At 41.0% G+C, this 18,757-nt stretch overlaps 1 protein-coding gene across 1 annotated transcript in view; it reads left to right on the plus strand.

Moving 5' to 3' along the window:
• The window catches only part of DGKI (diacylglycerol kinase iota), a 216,248-nt gene extending 197,984 nt beyond the window's left edge, over positions 1-18,264 (plus strand). The window contains exons 29-33 of the mRNA XM_056482414.1: positions 1,537-1,574; positions 3,084-3,204; positions 10,961-10,997; positions 12,831-12,930; positions 13,792-18,264. Of these exons, the coding sequence (XP_056338389.1) occupies positions 1,537-1,574; positions 3,084-3,204; positions 10,961-10,997; positions 12,831-12,930; positions 13,792-13,908 (413 nt within the window). The 3' untranslated portion in view covers positions 13,909-18,264. The remainder of the gene's footprint in view (positions 1-1,536; positions 1,575-3,083; positions 3,205-10,960; positions 10,998-12,830; positions 12,931-13,791) is intronic.
• Positions 18,265-18,757: the final 493 nt, after the last annotated feature.

Below are 18,757 nucleotides of genomic sequence, written 5' to 3' on the forward strand. Positions count from 1 at the left end.
AAAAAAAAAAAAAAGAGGGAAATATATAAAGCAAATTACATGAGTTAAATTCTGCTCTGCTATTAATTTGGGATGAACAATTGTTAGAACTATGGGGGGAAAAAAAGAAGGATGTAAACCACTGAAAATAAAAACTGACAAATTTTCTAGCTCTCACCTGCTGATGTTTGCCTTCTTCCATTTCTAAAATCTGTGTGTCCTCACTCTCACAGATGCCAAGGAGACTTTTAGGGTTTGATTTAACTTATGGTCACTGAAAAACCTCCCTAAATCTAAAGTTGCAAGAATTGCTGCTACTGCTTCCTCAACACTGATCTTAGCTGGACTGGAGTTTTGTTTTTCCCACTGCTGCATGGGCAGGGCATGAGGCATTACCGAGACCAGAAAGCCACATAGTCCCAGGTGTTTTCAAAGAAAGGGATGTTTGTTGAGTTGCCTTTGAACATCTTTCCTCTTCTGCAGTGTTTAGCTTGGATGTATTGTCATTTCCGAAGGTGTCACAAGTTCATAAAGGAATTCCCACAGTGCAGCTTCCTATGTCTTATTTTTCAGAGACTATACTGTGGTTCTCTTTCCTCCCTTGTTTCTGCTTACATGAACTTTTGGCATCTTTATCAAGCTTGGCATTTGAGCAAACGCTGAATTTGATTCCACTTCCTTGATGCAAAGATAGAAAGAAATGGGCTTAGACATTCTTGAAAAAGTGCAAGACGGATGTTTAGTGTTTTCTAAGATTGAACCATGTATCTTCCTCAGAAAGATTAGTCATCATTGTTTTTTACAATATGTATCATGATAAGGAAAAGGAGGAGAAAAGAAGGAGATAGCCACATAGTGATAGATTTGTAACAGCTTCTCTGCAGCTCTGTCCTGTCTTGTAGTGAGCCCTTGTCCATTTTGTCTCTTTTTCCTTCCATGTCTTTTTAAAATACAAAGGCTGATGAGATGAAGACTGTCTGTTGCTCTGTTTTTGACCCTGCCTGCCAAACCCTGGGGACTTGCTCCCCTCTGGCATGTCAAAATGTTTTTGTAATAAAAGTAATTCTTAAGGAATTTCTCTCTTGTCACTTAATCTTCTACAATTTGGGATTCTCAGTGTATTGGGGACTGACTGACCACTCCACCATCAGTATGACAAACTCCAACAGGTCTGTAGTTAGTTTCAGGTTCTCTGAGCAGATAACACTGATATCTTCAGAGATGATTCAGGTGCTGGATACTTGACCTTGTGGACGCTGTTAAAAGGTCTCAGAAATGTCTCAAGTCAAAAATTCAGAAAGAAGCCTGCAATTCCAGAACAGCATTGGAAATGATGCCTTAGATGTCCATAGAGCTTTCAATACCATGGATTGTCTTCTGCCTTTCCGATATGTGGCAGTGCAGGGTTTGCACTGGTTCTGGTAATAATGAGGATGCAAGTGGACTGAGGGATGTCTTCACTCTTAACTTGCATGTGCTGTGAGCTATGTCCTCAGCTGTGAAGCTGTATGCATAATTCTTTCTGCCTGACATCAGTTTTCTTTTTGTCTTTTGCAGCACTTTTACAGGCAGTCACATCTGGTGATCTATTGAAGGTAAGTACAGAGCACTGAGTCCACTTATTCATCAGTTTTTTGCTGGTCAGATATACTGTAAATTTGATCACATCTCTGCTCAAAAACATAAATAGGTTGCTGTAGGGACTGCTTGCAAGTGCCATTTTACAGCCTTTCCAGGAAAACCTGAATACTGGGGGAACACATTATTCAGGTGAGGTGTGAAATGAATAGGATCTGGTGTTAGACATCACCTTTTTGCCCAGGTTTCAGAGCCCACTGCATGCAGCAATGTGCCAGTAACTAACAGGAAAATTGCTGTATTGGCAGTGTTGAACAGCAGGGTAGTTCTGACACAGCCTTACACAGGAAAGGATATTTTACACCAGTGAGGTTGGTGGCCAAGCCCTCAAGTGCTAGCTCACTCAAAGTCTACGTAGGCAATCACCAGACCAGGTAGAACAAACCTCAGCTGGCTGTTTTATCACCTGATGGATGTTTCAAAACATGTAGTGCCTTGGTATAGTAAGTCTGGGAGGCAAAACTACTCATGCAAAATTTTTTGTGCCAGTCAGACAGCTTTGCAGGCTGCGTGTCTCAGTAGCCAAGTCAGGATCTGAAAACATGCCCTCAAATTTGGATGACAGCTGTTGGATAATTGCAATTTTATCTATGAGAAGCAAGCTTGGAAGCTTAGAGCCATTTGTAAAAATGGCAGTGCTGTAGACCAACTTTTTGCCTTCAGGTATCCCTTCTATACCACTGCCTCAGCACTTGTGGCTGCAGCATCTAATGAGCAGTCCTTAAAGCAGTCATAAAAATATTGTCTCCTTTACACTTCTCAAAAACCTTTTGCCTGAGCTGGCTTTGATGGGGAAACTTCCTGCATTTCTTCAGATGTACTGCATCATAAATGAATTCTCTCCTTTTTCTTCAGTGATCTGCATTGCAAATCCCATCCCCTCTCCCCCAGTTTGCAGCATTTCTGAGACCTGCCTGGTTGCTTCTCCTCTCTCATTCTTACCGCATGTGCTTCCTCCTCAGCCAGCCTTGAAAAGGAGGAACAATGAGAAAGGAGGTCCATGACAGTCACCTTACGTCCTTGTGGACTTTTGTGTTGGAGTTTTCTTATTTAGTCAGAAAATCTTTGACTCCTGTGCTGAGGAAAAATTTGAGTCTTCAGCAAAGAAGCCAGAATTTTCTGTCAAATACATGTATTTTATATATCCCAGCAGTGTTGCCAGATGTTCTTTGCAAGCATTCCTAGCAAGCAGTAAATCATCAGCAGTAGAGTAGCAATGCCTCATTGTTTAGGAAATGCAGACTGTTCTTCTTAACCCATATAATTGTCAATACTTCTGGTTTCAGATGTTTTATATCAGGGCCTAAAAGCTGGCTTTAAATTAATGTTTTATTTTATTCTATTGTGTTTTGGTACTGACTTACAATGAGAACCAGTAAAGAATTTACTGACATATTTTTCTGCTCCTCCCATATTATCCTTCCGTATGTTTATTTTTCTCTCTCTTCTTTTTTTTTTCCTTCCAGTTCATAGAATGTTGTAAAAAAGGAGCCAATTTGTTAATCCAAGGACCGGATCACTGCTCCTTATTGCACCATGCTGCTAAGACTGGGAACAGCGAGATTGTGAAATACATCCTGGAGCATGGTGAGTCCCAGTGGACAAATGCACAGAGAGCTATACTTCAGCCAAGTGTCAGTCAGGCAAAACCACACTGGGCTGCTGGAAGTGGCCTCACTCATCTGTGGTGCCCCTCAGTGAAATGTCCACCTGCAGCATGTGTGAGCAGGAGGCTGGGAATGGGGTAGCAATGAGAGTGATGGCACCAGATAAAGTGTGAAAAGAATTAGAATGGCTTTTGAGGAGGATGGTGTTTTCACATTTGCATCAGCTGGGGGTGCTGTGAAGAAGCAATATGAAGCTCTAGTTAAAACCTCTGCCACAGGAATCCTCTGAACTGTTTTTTGATTAGAGTATATGTTACAGAAAACATCTAATCTCCATTCAAACATTTACAGTAACAAAGAGCCAATACAACCACTGCTATTATTTCAGCATTTAGTAACACACTGGTCAAGAATCTGCTTACTTTTTTCTAGATGAATTCACCTAGCATCCATTCCAACCTTTGTAGATTGTCTGTTAGATTCAAGACACCCAATAGCAAAAACTTACGATCTCTATTTTGTATTCATAGACTGTGATCATGCCATTGCCTTATTTTCCTTTTCACTCTTCTTATTTTTGTCAGTAGCAGAGACAGTGGGCTATCCAGCAATTTTTTCGTCTAAGGTAGTCACATTTAGGAGCTTCTGCCAGTTGAACCACTCTAACCTTGTTCCTTTACTGCTGGAGAGTGGCACAGTAATATAGTCACTGCTCTGGACATAGAGCTGAAGTCACAGTTATCAGCCTCCTTCACTGTAGGAAAACTTTTTTAGTGGTAACTCTTCTCTGACCACGTTTCAAAATATTAATGGTTATTTTGGCTTCTGAATGTCAAAATCAGCTGCATTATTTCAGCAGTAATGTTAGTGTGAACATAGAGACTGTCCCTGGCAATTAGAATAATGCTCCAAGATATTGCACAAATTGTACAGAGAGAGAAGAAAAATGCACAACTCCTAAGAAAGGAAGAAGGAACAATGCATCTCTTCAAGCTTGACTCCTAAACTAGGTGTTATCACATAGATGTCAGGTATTCTATAGGTCCAAGTTTCTGTACTGTCAGCAGCAGTCTGTGACTGAGCTCATTTGTCCTGGTATGACAGAAGCACTTTTGGTGGCAGATGGAAGTGGGGAGGGCATCCTTAATAGCAGCAGACTTTTAGCATGACTAACTCAAAGGAAATCTTAGACAAGGTAGTCACTGGAGCCCAGAAAGTTATTCAGGCAACAGTTACCTGTGTACTTTGTTAATTTAGATAAACATAAATGTCTAATGTCATTTGCCCTTGGATATCCAGGACGTTTGCTTGGTTCTACAAGATAATGCACAAGGCCGAGAGGAGGCCTGACCTGCACTGACAGCCAAAGCCCAAGCAAGCATCTCTGTCATTGCAAATGCATCCCAAGGCTTGCCCTTAGGTATATCAAATGGCACAAAATATCTGTGTGTGGGCAACTGAACCGTGCCCCAAAAATCTGACTGAAAGGGGCTGAGTTGTTCTTTCACTCCTTTACATATAGATATCTACACATGGATAGGTCAGTGCAGTTGGCCTTATAATCCAAATAATGGCTGGTTTTCTCACCAGTTCTAGCAAGCCTTACCAGCGCTAACTGTACCTCCTATGTAAATGCTCTGGATTATCTCATTAGTCACAGTGCACATATGTGCCACTGAATTCTGAAGACAAGAATAATTTTGCTTTATTTTCTTACTGCCCCGATCTCTTTTCACACTGCACATGACCTGTGCCAATTCACTGTCATAGATGCTTCTCTAGGATTTTTATTAGACATATCTACTTTAACTTAGTCACAGTCTGACCCAGATACTGTTCTTTTGGTGAAGGGGTAGTGAGGTAATTTAAACTGATAAAAATGTAAGCAGAGAATCCATGGGAATTTTTGAAGTAAATAGAGAAGTGTGAGGGATTAAGGGCTGTTAGACAAATACAAATCAGAGGGTTGAGCAAATGTCAGCTCAGTTCCCCTCTCCCTTCTTTATCCCCAAGGATGTCAGAAAGCTTTTGCAGCTTTCCAGACATGTCCTATGGGCTTCTCCAAATACACTGTTGTTTAACATTCTCTGGGGATCATGGAGTGCATGGGACAATGCATGATCTAATAGAGGCTGCCTCTCCTCTCCCCCTAAGCAATTAATGAAACTCATTTCTACTCTGGGCACTTCTCAGCCAAAAAATGTTATCATGTACTTGTTTTTTTTTGCATCCTCTGGCATTTGGCATCTTCTCAGCAATAATTACTGTATATGACCTGATCCAATGCTAATAATATCTAAGGTTTCCCTGTGTGGATCTTCTTGTTTCTGATATCCACCCATAAAAATTTCATAAATATTAGTCTTACTTCTGTTCTTGCAATTACCTCTGCCCAGTCATGCTTCCTCTGAAATTTGTCTGTTTTCCATACATGGCTGAGGATAGTGAATGATAACAGCAGTACCACTATATAATGCCCTTAAGCACATAGCACAGGAAATGTATTATTAACCACACAGGGAAAAATCCTCTGAATATCTTCTGAATATAACAACAATAAAGGAAGACAAAAACCCACTGCTGCAGGAACTTTAACTGTCTAGTATGAAAAACAGTGGGGTGAATCCAACACAATACAGGACTGGCACCCATAGAACTGGAATTACAAAGGAAAGAGAACAGTGTAGTGGTGCTAAAGCTGTCGTTTGTGGAGTTGGCTTTCTGCAAACATGCAGGGCACATTTATATGAAAGGTTATTCTGTGGTCATGATCAGAATGATTTCCGATGTTAAGAGGAGGAAAATAACCTATCCTAACTAGAAACAGGAGAGATGAGTCACGCAGGAGGACTGCTGTGCAGTACTGCCAGATAATTCGCAGTAGCCCAGCACAAGCCTGGAATAGCAGCTGAAGCACAAATGTAGTAGGTGTCAGGACAACAGCTGCTTGCTGCTGCTGTGGGAGAAGTTGTGCTGGCTGCTGTTCCAATAAAAGAGTTTGCCTCCATTCCCTGTGCAGGAAAGGCAGATACACAGAACTATAACTTGTTCAAGATTGCCCACCTAAATCAGGAGTCTTTTGCTTTTAGTAGAAGGGTCAGTTTTAAAAACTTGTCTGTAGCTGAAGTAAGAAATGCTTAGCTAGAAACTGACGGCCAAACTCAGTAGGTATGAGAACCACAACCTTTTAATGCTGCAGGCAGCAATTGCATCACATCCTGTTGCATGTACATTAGAGAAGAATAACTGTATACTTGCTTAACACAAGCAGAACAAAGGAAAGCTTAAGAACCTCTGTTAGATAAAGGGTTTCCTGAATCACCTGTATTTGATATCAAACTTAGATTGGAGCATTTATCTGGCAACTGTGAAAAATGTATCATTTATAAACATTGTACAAATAATTCCATTTGACTTGTCCTTGTCTTCTCTAGACATTCAAAAAACAAGCAAGAATTTTATAGTTCATCTAGGGTATTTTAATTTTAAACAGAAGAGAGGGAACATGTTTACAGTTGCCTTAGGAGTCTGTGATGGTAGCTTCTGGTGCAACAGACAGTACGTAGGGCATCCCATCCTAAACATTTCTGTGTTCTCAATCCTCAATGTCCTTGCTTCACTAGAAAGCATTCCCTGATAACAAGAAAAGATGATGCTTTCATTAATCTTAGCACTGAAAAGTCCAGAGTTAAGAGTGATCAGTGAATCTGGATTTTCATCCTGACCAGATTCAGAAATTCCTTAGAAGGCTTTGGGAAAACAAATTTTGTGGTGATAGAGATGTTTGTCAGGGCCAAAGTTTGAATAGTCATCAGACAAGAGCACTGAGTAAGAGTGAGTTTGCATGTCTAGATTTGTGGAATATTTCAGGGTAGTGGTCATTTGTGAGGGGCCTAAGCAGAAAACAGTTTAGTTTTTCTAGAAGGCACAAGGTATAACATAGTTTATTTTAATTTCAAGTTTACCAGATTTTAGGGCAACATTGCTGACAGACACATAGGAAGGAATGCTCCCATAACCTGACTAGTCTCTATATTGCAGTGGAAATTCTGAGCTAAAAGACGCTAGCTGAAAAAACCACAGTTAATTTTCACATCAGATAAAAAAGAAGAGTGTGGAGTTGAGGAAAGGCTAGAAGTAGTTCTGAATTTCCAATTTACTTTTATTTTAAAAATATTCCTACTTTGAAGGTAGGGATCCACAACCAGTTTTGTCCCCCAGATAATAACCTCTAACAGGTTATTAAACAAAGAGGGTTTTTACAGATAAACATCCAGAAATGTCGATAATGGTATTACTGCTTAGAGTAAGTTTCCTTCTTCCCCGGTTTTATGAACGACTAATAGGACACGGGACTGGCAGGGTTAATATCTGTGGGTCTCCTGTGGTTAGCTGTAACCACATCCATTAGGAAAGGCTATTCTGTGGGCTCAGAGGCCTTTCAAGAATGTGTGGTGCTGTATATTTTGGAAATGCCTCTGAAATACGGGAACTTAAAATCTTTTTTTGTTGTTGTTGTAGTGAGCTCAGCAAAGGAGCAGTTGCTTTTGAGCATCTCCTTGCCTTCCCTCTTCCCACACCCAGCTCAGGCTGCTTTGCCTTCTGAGAAACTGGAGAAGGGCTTTGGTGGAGCAAAAGAGGGCAAAAGGAGAGAAGAAGAAAGTTAATAATTCTACACAGACAGTCTATGGGCAATACTGAGGAAACAGAGTGATCTCAGCTGGGCTTCCCCTCAGTGTTTCATGCTTTTCAGCTCTTTTCATGCGAACTTCTCCCCCCACCCTGTCCCCCATCTCCATCCTGCCATTCTTCAACCCCCCAGTCTCTTTTTCCCTTTCTCTCTCTTTTTTTTTCCTTCCTCCACCTCTCCACACATTTCTATCTTTTGTTTTCCCCCCCTCCCCCCTGCTGTTTTCCTTGATAGAAATCTCACTCATGCATTTCCCTTCCGGATTTCTATTGGGTTGTTTTGTCCTCTTTCTGTCTCTGCCTAGGTCCCCTTTTCTTTCTCTGCCTCTTGTCCCAGAGTGAAACTGCCGCCTTCCTGCTGGGTCAGGATGACAGTGCCATTAGCTTTCCCAGTGCCAGCCCTTCCCACATCTGTGCAGCTTTTGTCCCTGGGCAGAGAGGGATTTGGAATGGTTGGTTGGCAGCGCCAGGGAGACTGATATAAAAATGAGGTCCAAAAAAGAGGAGAAAGGGAATTAGGAGGAGGGCATGAGATGGTATAAGAGAAGCAGAAGTGAAAATAAAATAAAGAAGGGCACTGCTCAGGCCGTGAGTTGCGACATTCCAGCTTCAGAGATAGGCCAGAGAGAATGAAATTAAAGAATCCTGGTACCACGTTGTGCAGCTGTTGCTGTATGGGGCTGTGGAGCAGTGAAAGAGCACAGACTTCCTTCATGCAGAAGAGAAGCAAAAACCAAAAAGCCCTTTATTAAGGATATCACCACACTTTTTACTTTCTATATCGTGCAAGTGAGGAAAGACTTGATTTCATTGGTGCAAGGAAAGTTAACACCCCTTGTGACCTCTCTCACATCCAGCAGGTGTTTATCTCTTGTTGTAATTCTTTCTCTTCTTATGTTTACCTTTGAGAAAGCTTCAAGGCTAGGAAAAAACCCATGCTGGGACTGAGAAAGCTCTCAGCCTGGGAAAATCCTAATGATGGAATTTTCCCGAGCATCCACATGCAGCTAATTATTAACCCCAGTATCTGGCCCCTATGTGCGACTCAGATGGAGCCAGGGCTCTCCCACAAAATGCTTAATTTGGGACAGTGTCCAGGAGAGCACCCTTTGCACTCGGGTGGGGTGTACCTGTCATCTCCTCAGGTGTGTACTCACAGACTGTCCTCATGGTCCTAAGCACTGAGCTTCTCTGTCCTAGCCCTGCTACTTCTTCCTGCTTCACACCAGTTTTGCTTTACCCTTGGCTTCTCTCTAGACCCACTCTTCCTCAGCTTTCTTCTCCCTCTCAGGTCATGTTCTTCTAACTAATCTCAGTTTTACTACCTTTACTTACCTTTTAACAGCTTCTTCCACTTACCTGGGCAAGTACCTCTATGTAAAGTCAGACCTGTCGCCCTGTTCCACCTTGGCAATACAACCTTCCTTGCTCCAACCATGAGCAGAAATAATAGGTGGCAGTGTCTTCTCTAACACACTGCAATCCATTCCTGCTTAGCTATCACTGGGATGCAGTATTGCAGGAAGCTATGGGGAATTACCTTTATTTTTGAGAGAACATGATTTTCTCCTAGGAAGTGTAAAGGACTCCTTTTCTTCTTACTACATGTTGTTCTTTAATTGTCTTTTTAGTTTCTCAGGCATTATCTTTTTTTCTTCCCAACAAGAGGCTCTGCTTATCCCCCTTTATCCTTCTTCATGATCATAGGAGCTCAGGTGTGGTGACTAATTCTTCTTTTTGATAGGCAGGAGTGAACACAGAACTGCCAAGTGTGGAGATGAGGATGTGTGGCAGTAGAGTCAGTGCATTAAATAATTGAAAGTGGCTACTGAGTTTGGAGAACTGTCATGACAAGTATGCAGTGGTACGTAACGCCTTGTGTACTGAGGACTAAGCACCATCCTTTCACGTGATGACCAAAGATGTAGTGAAGGAGCTGCCTGCAGCTCCAGGAGCCCCCAGCGATACTCCATGTGTACATTGTAAAAGCAGTGAGGTAAAGACAGACTGCTCTAATGTATTTTGACACACACTCAGAATAAAAGGAGTGTAGAGAGGTTGTGTGTAGGTCTTTGTGAAAAAGTAGTGAGAAATTCCTCAGCTTCAGGTGAGATTTGCAGTAAGCTCTTGAGGACTCTTGAATTTCAAAGTCACAGTGTGCTGGAGAGAAATATTCATGCACAGGAAGGAAAAGTCTTGTAAAGTTTCCCTGTTCCCATTGCTAACTGCCCTATACCATCTAACACTGCACTCCAGAGCAATGGAGAGAAGAGTAATATGACAGACTGCAAAGGAAAAGTTGTTTTTTTTTCAAGTGATTTCCAGATCCTAGCATTTTAATATCACTCTAATTTCTGTTTCACTGTAATTCCAGTGATGGAATTTGCTGCTATAAATATCTGCCTGTGGTGATTATCAAGGGCAAAAGAACATTAAAATAAATGTATTTTTTTTCCCACTTAGCAAAAATCTTTTCTGTTTTTCTTAATCTTACTTTCCTGATCACAGCTAACCAGTAGAGTACAGGATTTGCATATCAATATAAAGACTGCTGGAAATATTCCAACCTGATCTACATTTTGTATAATACTATTAAATGGAGTAGCACAGGGATGTCATTCAGGATGGAATTTGGCTAATTTCAACTTCCTAATGACATTTTCCCTCTAGTACCAACAATAGATGTTAACTTGCAATATATCAGGGTTTCCAGCATATCAGCATTTTCAATGTACTGTACTTATGTGAGCCACTTAATTGTGCAAGGTGAAGAGTGAGAAAATAAACTCCATGAATATTCATTCCCAGTGTAATTTAGAGACTGCTACTCCCTGTTGCTGATACTCCAGCAGTGACTGTGCATTCAGAATTTTATTAGTGCAAGGGCTCATACAAGCAAATATTATATTGAAGTTTTCTATATTTGTGGAGGTTAAGCTTTCACTTGTCTTCTTTTATATATTTTTTACTGGGAATCCTCTCCTGATAGATATATTTTTTAGTCTTGCAGGCAAATGCAATATGACATACCTGACTATCTTTTGCAGGTCCATCTGAATTACTGGACATGACAGACAGTGAAACGTAAGTTAAAGCTACTCTGTCCTTCATGTTATGTGTGTTAAACTAGCAGACTCCTCTTGGTTTCCAAGTGCAAACTGTTAAATAGGAAAAAGCTTGTAAAGTAGCATACCTCTTCAAAAACAAACAGAAGGTCCCCTAAAAACCACACATCAACCACCTCATAGCTGGCTTTCTTGCCTCAAAAAATATTTATTTGATTTGCAGAGGACTTTCTCTCTATTGCTTCCCATGCTTCCTTAATCTTTCTAGAGGAATAGAAGCCCTGCTTGTATTTTAATGTTTCTGGCCTCCAGCTACTAAGAGACCAACCTGAAGAGTAAATTCCAAAAGTCAGGAAATTACTTTTCTTGCTCTACACCTTTTTTTTTCAGTCCCTTCTTGATTCATCCAGAGTGCTCTGCCTTAGCTCTCCCAAGTGGCCAGGACTTGTGCAGTTGAAGGTTTCCATCAAGTAGTTAAAACATCAATTGCCTTTGTTCTTATATAAAAAAACACACAACCCTACCCAAGAAAATTACTTTACTTTCCAATTCTCAATTTTTTTACACCTTGTATAACCAAAGTTTCACAAAAGTATGTAAGGAAAGCATGAATAGTCCTGGAAAATATGCGTAATACAGGTGAAACAAAAGCAGTCTTTCTCATAGGGATCAAGCCTACCATTTCTCATCCCACAGTGCCCTCCTCTGCTAACAGAGAACACCTTTTGCACAAGGTTCATCAGTGAAGTCCGCAGGTTCTTTTCATCCAATAGTATAGTGTCCGTGAGCATAGCTACGAGGGCTTCCCTTTATAAAGGTTCCATTTATAGAGGAACCTCTTGGAAAGGTTCAAGCTGTAACTGGCAGTATAAATTTGTCTTTTTGTCCTTAGGGGGAGATAAGATAGTATCTAATTCTGATTCTATCCAATTCTGATACTAGTTCTCATGCAGCAATTTATTGCAAGGTTGCCTCATAATATTTCAACTTTCCCTGTCATGGATGGGGGCTGAGGTTCTTCTATGCACTCTGTGTAGGTAGGTGCAAGATTTGTCCTGCTGCATGTATTTCTTGTCATTTGTTATTTCATAGGTTATGTAATGTCCCTGCTTGTTGGGTACTGATATTAAGGACTCCTTTTCAACCCACTCAAAGCATACTTTCCTCTTCTTCCTAGGCAAATCTAGATAGATTTCTCTGCTCTCATTAAAGAATGAGTCACTTTCAGAATCCTGTCAGACTTAACTTCAGTCAGAGAGAAAATTTGCAACAAACGTGTTCTTCTCTTCTGAAAAGCATGTGTTTAATCTTCCTCAGTAGCTTAGCAGTCCAGTGGTGGAAAACAGATGAGAGTTCTTGCTCTCGTATGTCCAAGAGAGCACAGTGTCAGAACTGGGGCAGCAAGTGCACTAGTCATAGCTTTGATGGGTAGGATTTTTCTAGGATGACTCCAAGAATGAGGTTAAGGAAAGAAATTGCAGGAAGAAACAAACCCTGTTGCTGTTTTGCCTGGTGTGAAATAAGAAGGTCGCTAGCTTGCCTTTGCAGCAGCTAACAGTGCTGGTGGTTGGATGAGAATGTGACATTCAGTCCTCTGAGTAAGTAAAATCTGTGCATGTTTCTTGTTCATCCCTCAGAAGTTCTTCATCTGCTATTTGTGCATTGCAGGCTTTCCTACTGCGTCAAAGTATGTAGATGCTAAGGGAGAGAGAGTGCACAAGTCTACCTCTGCCAGCAAGAGCGAACCTCACAGAAATGCAGCATCCTTCTGTGTCTATCCTCTGCACGTCATGCTTCGTAAATGTACATTGGTGTGATGTGTCTCACTGCTGGTTTCTGTACTTTGGTCTAGGGGTGAGACAGCATTACATAAGGCAGCCTGCCAGCGCCACCGCGCCGTTTGCCAGCTCCTGGTGGATGCGGGAGCCTCTCTGAGAAAGACAGACTCCAAGGTAATGCAGCTCCATCAAACACTTACAAACAAACAAAACCAACGTCCATCCCCGCTATTTGCATGACTGAGGCTTCTTTGTGTGTGCAGAGGACAGCTCCTTTTAAGGCATCTATTTTTATAGAGAATATTGTATTGATTTAAACAAGTACAAGAGACTTCAGTTCTGTCCCCAGCATGGGTCGTTGTCACCATATCAAGAGCCCGGAGTCAAACTATTCAGTGCATGGGGTGCAAATGAGCAGTATCCTCCTCATGTGTGGTCAAAAGAGAGGCCTGTGTGCAAGGACTACCTGCAGGAGCCTTGGTTTCTGATCACACAGCATCTGTGAGGCATGGTTATTGTGGCTGGCTTGCTTTGTGAGGATGGCTAACTATTTTCTTTTGCCCTGCCTTGCCCCTATGCTCACTAATGTGACACTAACCACAGCACTCTCTTGGTGTAAACTTGACTGAGAAAGAAATCTGGGAAAAATTAAATCCAAGGAATATTCTCTCGTTGCAACAATCTGATTGCTTAGGAACATGGTCCAGAAGCTGCCTCTCTGGAGTTTCTGAGCACATGCACCCTGTGGTCAGCAGCTGAGAGTGAGTTGGTTCTCTGGACTCCACAGTCAGAAGCAATTGAAAACCAATTCCTACCTTCTTGGGCTCTATGATGTAGCCTGTAATGAGAAGAGAGATCAGCTATGATTATGTGATCTCTTGATCAGATGACAGAATTGTAATTTGCAAGAAGCTTTCTGAAACAGATGAAATCCAGACAAGGGGCTTCTAACTTCTTAATCATCTTCTGCCTAGAAATTAGCTGTTGTTCTAAATATGTTAACACAAGACCTTCTCTTCATGTTTCTTATTGCAGGGTAAGACCCCTCGTGACAGGGCTCAGCAAGCTGGTGATCTGGATCTGGCCTCCTACCTGGAGAGTCGACAAAACTATCAAATTGTTTCCCACGAGGATCTAGAGACAGCAGTCTGATGTCTCAAAATGTTCAAGAGGATCCCTGGAAATCTTGAGACTGCATCTGAGGCATTCGGGCATCGTGTGAGGAAGAAACTGATGGAATCCACGTGTCTCTCACTCTCGAGGAAAGTACCTGAGGACATGTCACTGGACCGAGCCTTGCCATGGAACGGTTATGTTCCATAAGTTAGCCCATAATGGATGAGGTGGGACACTCCAAGGTCTGTGGAATCCATAGGCCACAAAACTTACCTTTACTGCTTACAGCAAGTAGCATGAACTTCTCCCATGTTCATCTGTACAATTTATTAAAAATAAAAAAAAAAAAAAAAAAGGAAAGAGTAAAAAGGGTGTGGGGGAACAAAATCCAAACCTATTGGTACATTAAGCACCTGACCAGGCTCTTCTCCTTCCTTACAGCTTCCTGCATTGCTTTTATTTTCCTGTTCCCCTCACTTCTCGTCAGTTAAATATTACCTGTTACTGCTGTGTTGTCTTCACAAATGGTCAGGAAGCACCAAAATATTTGAGGACCTCTGGATGCCCTTAAGAAATATCCAGTGTTTTTATCAGCTACATCCTCTCCCTTGCCATCCTCTTGGAAGCTGTGTTCTCAGTACTCAGCCACCATAGAGGTTTCTTGCTTTCAGAGAGGATGCTGCTTATTGCTTTGTTTCCCATGGTGTGGGGCACAGTTAGATTTACAGCAGTGACAAAACCAACCTCATCAACCTGGGCATACAGTTACGGTATCCTCGTGAGACAGGCATTTGTATGGAAAGGAGTTATATGGGATATACCATGCTGAATGGCAGAGCAGAAAGTCACCAGGAAGGTTTCTCATATCACTTTTGTATGTGGAATGGCTGACCCAGCTCTTCTCAGGTTTCAGGCCTGCCTAGAAGTTGATAGCTGTTCTTTACTTCTGAAAAGATGGGTTTTGCACTGAGGAGAGATTTGTGCAAATCTGAGGGAATTCTGATGGATTGACAGACAGACCTAGTCTTCTTTGCACTGCAGCCGGAGGGAGGAACGAGACCTGGAACATCAGCAGCCAGCCTGGTTGCTTTGGGAATGGGAAAATCTTCTTTGACTGAACCTGTAAATCTGATTTTTCAAGGGAACAAAGTTTTGGGGAGTCTGTTCCTGAAAAGGACAAGTAGCAGCTCTTTGCCTTGTAACCCACAATAGGTTTGAAATGTAAAGCTTAGCTGCTGTCAAGGCTAGCTGTGTCTTCTGTACTAGTCTGTTCTCTGTGTTATAACCATAAAAGAAGAGAAAGCAAACAAATTCACAGGCATAAACAAATGTTTCACCTTTGGGTTTCCAATTGCTATAGATATCTCAGCTGACAAAATAGCAGAACTTCCACCTCTACTTTGTCAGACCAGTGCTCATAGCTGACTTTCGGCATAACTCTTGCAATCAATACATTTTTTAATTTTGCTTTGTTGTTTGATTTGAAAGATCTACCAGTGTTTGTTTTCACATGCCTTGCTAGGGGTAACTCTCTGATAGATGGTGATCACCAGGTTACATACACTTTGAAACCATGAAAATAACTCAGGAACTCAGGTCGTTATCCAGATAAGTTATTCTTCTTTGGTAGAAGTGGAGGAAATAAAATGAGTGCAATTTTTTTTTTTTTAAACCATGAATGGTTATTGTGGTAAGGAGAGGGGAAGTGAAAAAAATATTTAAAATTATTTCCTCTTTTCAAAAATTAATTTAATATGGGTAAAATATTTCCTTAGTATCTTCCTCTGGAAGGAAATTATATATATATTTATAATCTATAGATCAATGGCAACATGAAATGTATTTTGTCTTATTTTCTGTCTTTACCTCTCTCATTTAAAAAATAAAATATAAAAGCCAAATTGCTTCCATTGATAATTATCCAGAAGCTTGTGGAGAAAATAAGTATGTGTATATATTAGAAAATAATTTGGCAACTGTTAAAATAAAAAAAAATCAGAATATAGTTTTGGTGTATGTGATATTTCCACAAGGAAAGATCCTCACACTGTAGTTTCATGGTAGGCCTTGTATCATTTCCCAGAAAAGACATTACTGTAATATTTCTATACATTTGATAAAAATAAGAATTATGTTACCATCACATTAATCTTTTAATTTGCTTTACTGATCTGAGAAATGGAGAAAGTTTCAATAGCACAGGAGCTTGGCTCTGTCCTGTGCTGAGGCCAAGCTGAGTATGGTCACTGAGCCTGTGACAGCTCCCTGATCCTTTAATCCCATGAAGCAGGTGGAGCAGTAAAGGCTTGCTTTAATCACAGGTAGCCTCCAGAGGCCAGATGTGGATTATGATAAGGGAACTGCTTCTGGTCCCTCTGTGCCCAGTTGCCTTTCCCTTGTCAGCTCTTCCCTTGTACCCAGGAGGTGCCTGCAGCTGTGGCTGGCTCTGGAACAGCTTGTCAGGATGGGCAGATTTCCTGAGCAATTTTATGCCATTTAGACTGCTCAGATGAACTCAGAGCACACAAGAGAGTGTGGCTTGGATTTTTCACCAAAAGCTGGAGTATGGTATATGATCAGCATGAGCCTACTGTGTCTCTGGAAAGCTGTCCGTGCTGTGTGCTCATATATTTTTATATGATAAAAATAGCCCCCAGCACCAGAGGTTGGACAGGAACTGTCTGGATTCAGTGCCTTTAGTGTTCAAGGTGTCCCAAAGCACTGAACATGCGATGCACTACATACTGGTGATGTTATCTGTAGGTAACAGAGCACATCTATTGCTCTCTACAATGGCTCATGTGTGGCAAGCAATATCAGAAGTTGGTTCACTGAGGGCAGTTTGGGACCAGGATGCTCCAGGACTATTCCTTGCCCTTTTCAAGTGTGATGGGATTACCAGAAGCAGGCAGACTGCAGCAGTTAAAGGCGACACATATGTACTGAATCTCTGGAGCACTTGGGATCTAGATTAGTACAGTACAACTGTGCCTGCACTGGGCAGGGCCCAAATTCCAGTGAGCAGCTGGGAATCCACTTGAATTACATGTAATTTTGATTTACTAAAAACATCTGTTCAGTGGCTATGTCTTTTGATGTGTGTATATTACTATATATATATGTATATTTATAAATATCAATAAGCATGTATATAGGTGCACACATACATATGTGAACACACTTGAAATTGTGCCATTTGAATGATGAAGTCCCTAGGGATGCTCAGCTACTGAGATTGCTGGACTGACAAAATGTCATTTTACATTTTGATTTGTTATCAAAGGGAACATTATTCAGTAGAACTGAGGAGCTTCTGAATTGTTCCATTGTACTGGTTTTAATATCTCATTTTGCAGTTAAATGGGGGGAAAGAAAGTATTTATAATGTTGGTAAAATAAACTTAATTTTGTCATCTCATAGCATCAGTTACTCTTACTATTTCATGTTTCAATGCTAGAGGTATCTTTTATGTGTTATTCAAGGCATGATGATATCATACATTTTTCATTTATTATAGCATAGAACGACAATAGAAGGGACACTTTGCACTAGACCAGGTTGCTCAGAGCTCCATCTAAGCTGACTTTGAACACTTCCAGGGATGGGTCATCCACAACTTCTCTGAGCATCCTTCAATACTGTGAGATGTGATGCTGAGTTTTTTCTTATGTAAAATAGGGATTCAAGGCAAATTTTGCCTGTTACAAAACAGATGTCAGACTCAAGTGGCTCTTTTGCCATTTCACGTGGTGGCTTGCTTATCTGTGTTTTAGCACTTTGGGATGTCCGTAGGTGTTTTTACTGAGATCTGTCACTCTTGCTTCTCCCCAGCAGCAGTAGAATTGCTCAGTCTCAACTCACGGTGCTGTAGCCTGGATTCAGTCTACATGAAATTTCCCCTGCTACATGAGGACTGTAATACAGAAGAACCATAGAAGAAGAAAATAGAACAAAATTGATGTTTTGTTGCCACTGATCTTCCCAGGTGCATTTGCTGAGCTGGTACTGTAGAGAAGAATAGATTGGGCACATAGTTTTTCTGGTGGTGTGGCTGTGGGAGGTTTGTTTCAGTTATATTTCATGGCATAATGAAATATTACTGAAATATTACATCTTTGGCTCGTATTTGTCATTTTCTTTGCTGTGACTGTGAAAGCATGATAGTGAAAGTTTCTAACAAGAATTCATATAAAAGGTGGCTATTTTCCTTCCAGCCATCCCTGATGCCTTCTCTGGGACATGTTTATGTGTTGACCCTTCCAGGATGACAAAAGCATATTGACGTGATCTGCCTCTGGGGTATCAAATGGGCAAGATATATCAGTAGCCTCAAGTTTTCTAGGAGTTTAATGGTACTCAAGAAATGTGTGGTCATGCTGGAAATTTAAATGCCTTGAAAAAACCCCAAGGAAACCCTGTCCTTGCACTCTATGTACTACAAGAAAAAAGCAGTTCCTTGTGCTGATCCATTTGAGGTGTGTCATTTTCCTTCTCCCACTTTTTCTTCTTTTGCACCCAACTAACATCTACAGAAAAGTATTTGATATGACTTGTTTTTAAGCTTGTAAAAAGTAACATTTTGACCTCCATTTTACCTATTCTTTTCCGTTCATAAGATATTGTTTCCTCTCTTTATTTTTCTCAGTGAATCTGAGCCAAAGTGACATTGGGTTATTTGCTTTCTAATTAGTCTGAAGCATCAAATGTGAGTATCTTTGGACATTTCAGCAGTCCTGGAAACAGCTTATATTCATGTGTTTTCTGGATGCATAGGACAGAGTATCGGAGTGCTCACTGTGGTACTGTGGTACTCATCTTCTCATTTTGTATTCTTAACAACTGTTTTTCTTAGCAATAGACTGCTGCATTGCTAAGCCTTAAATT

This window comes from Oenanthe melanoleuca, chromosome 1A (genome assembly GCF_029582105.1).
Source record: "Oenanthe melanoleuca isolate GR-GAL-2019-014 chromosome 1A, OMel1.0, whole genome shotgun sequence".
Lineage (NCBI taxonomy): Eukaryota > Metazoa > Chordata > Aves > Passeriformes > Muscicapidae > Oenanthe > Oenanthe melanoleuca.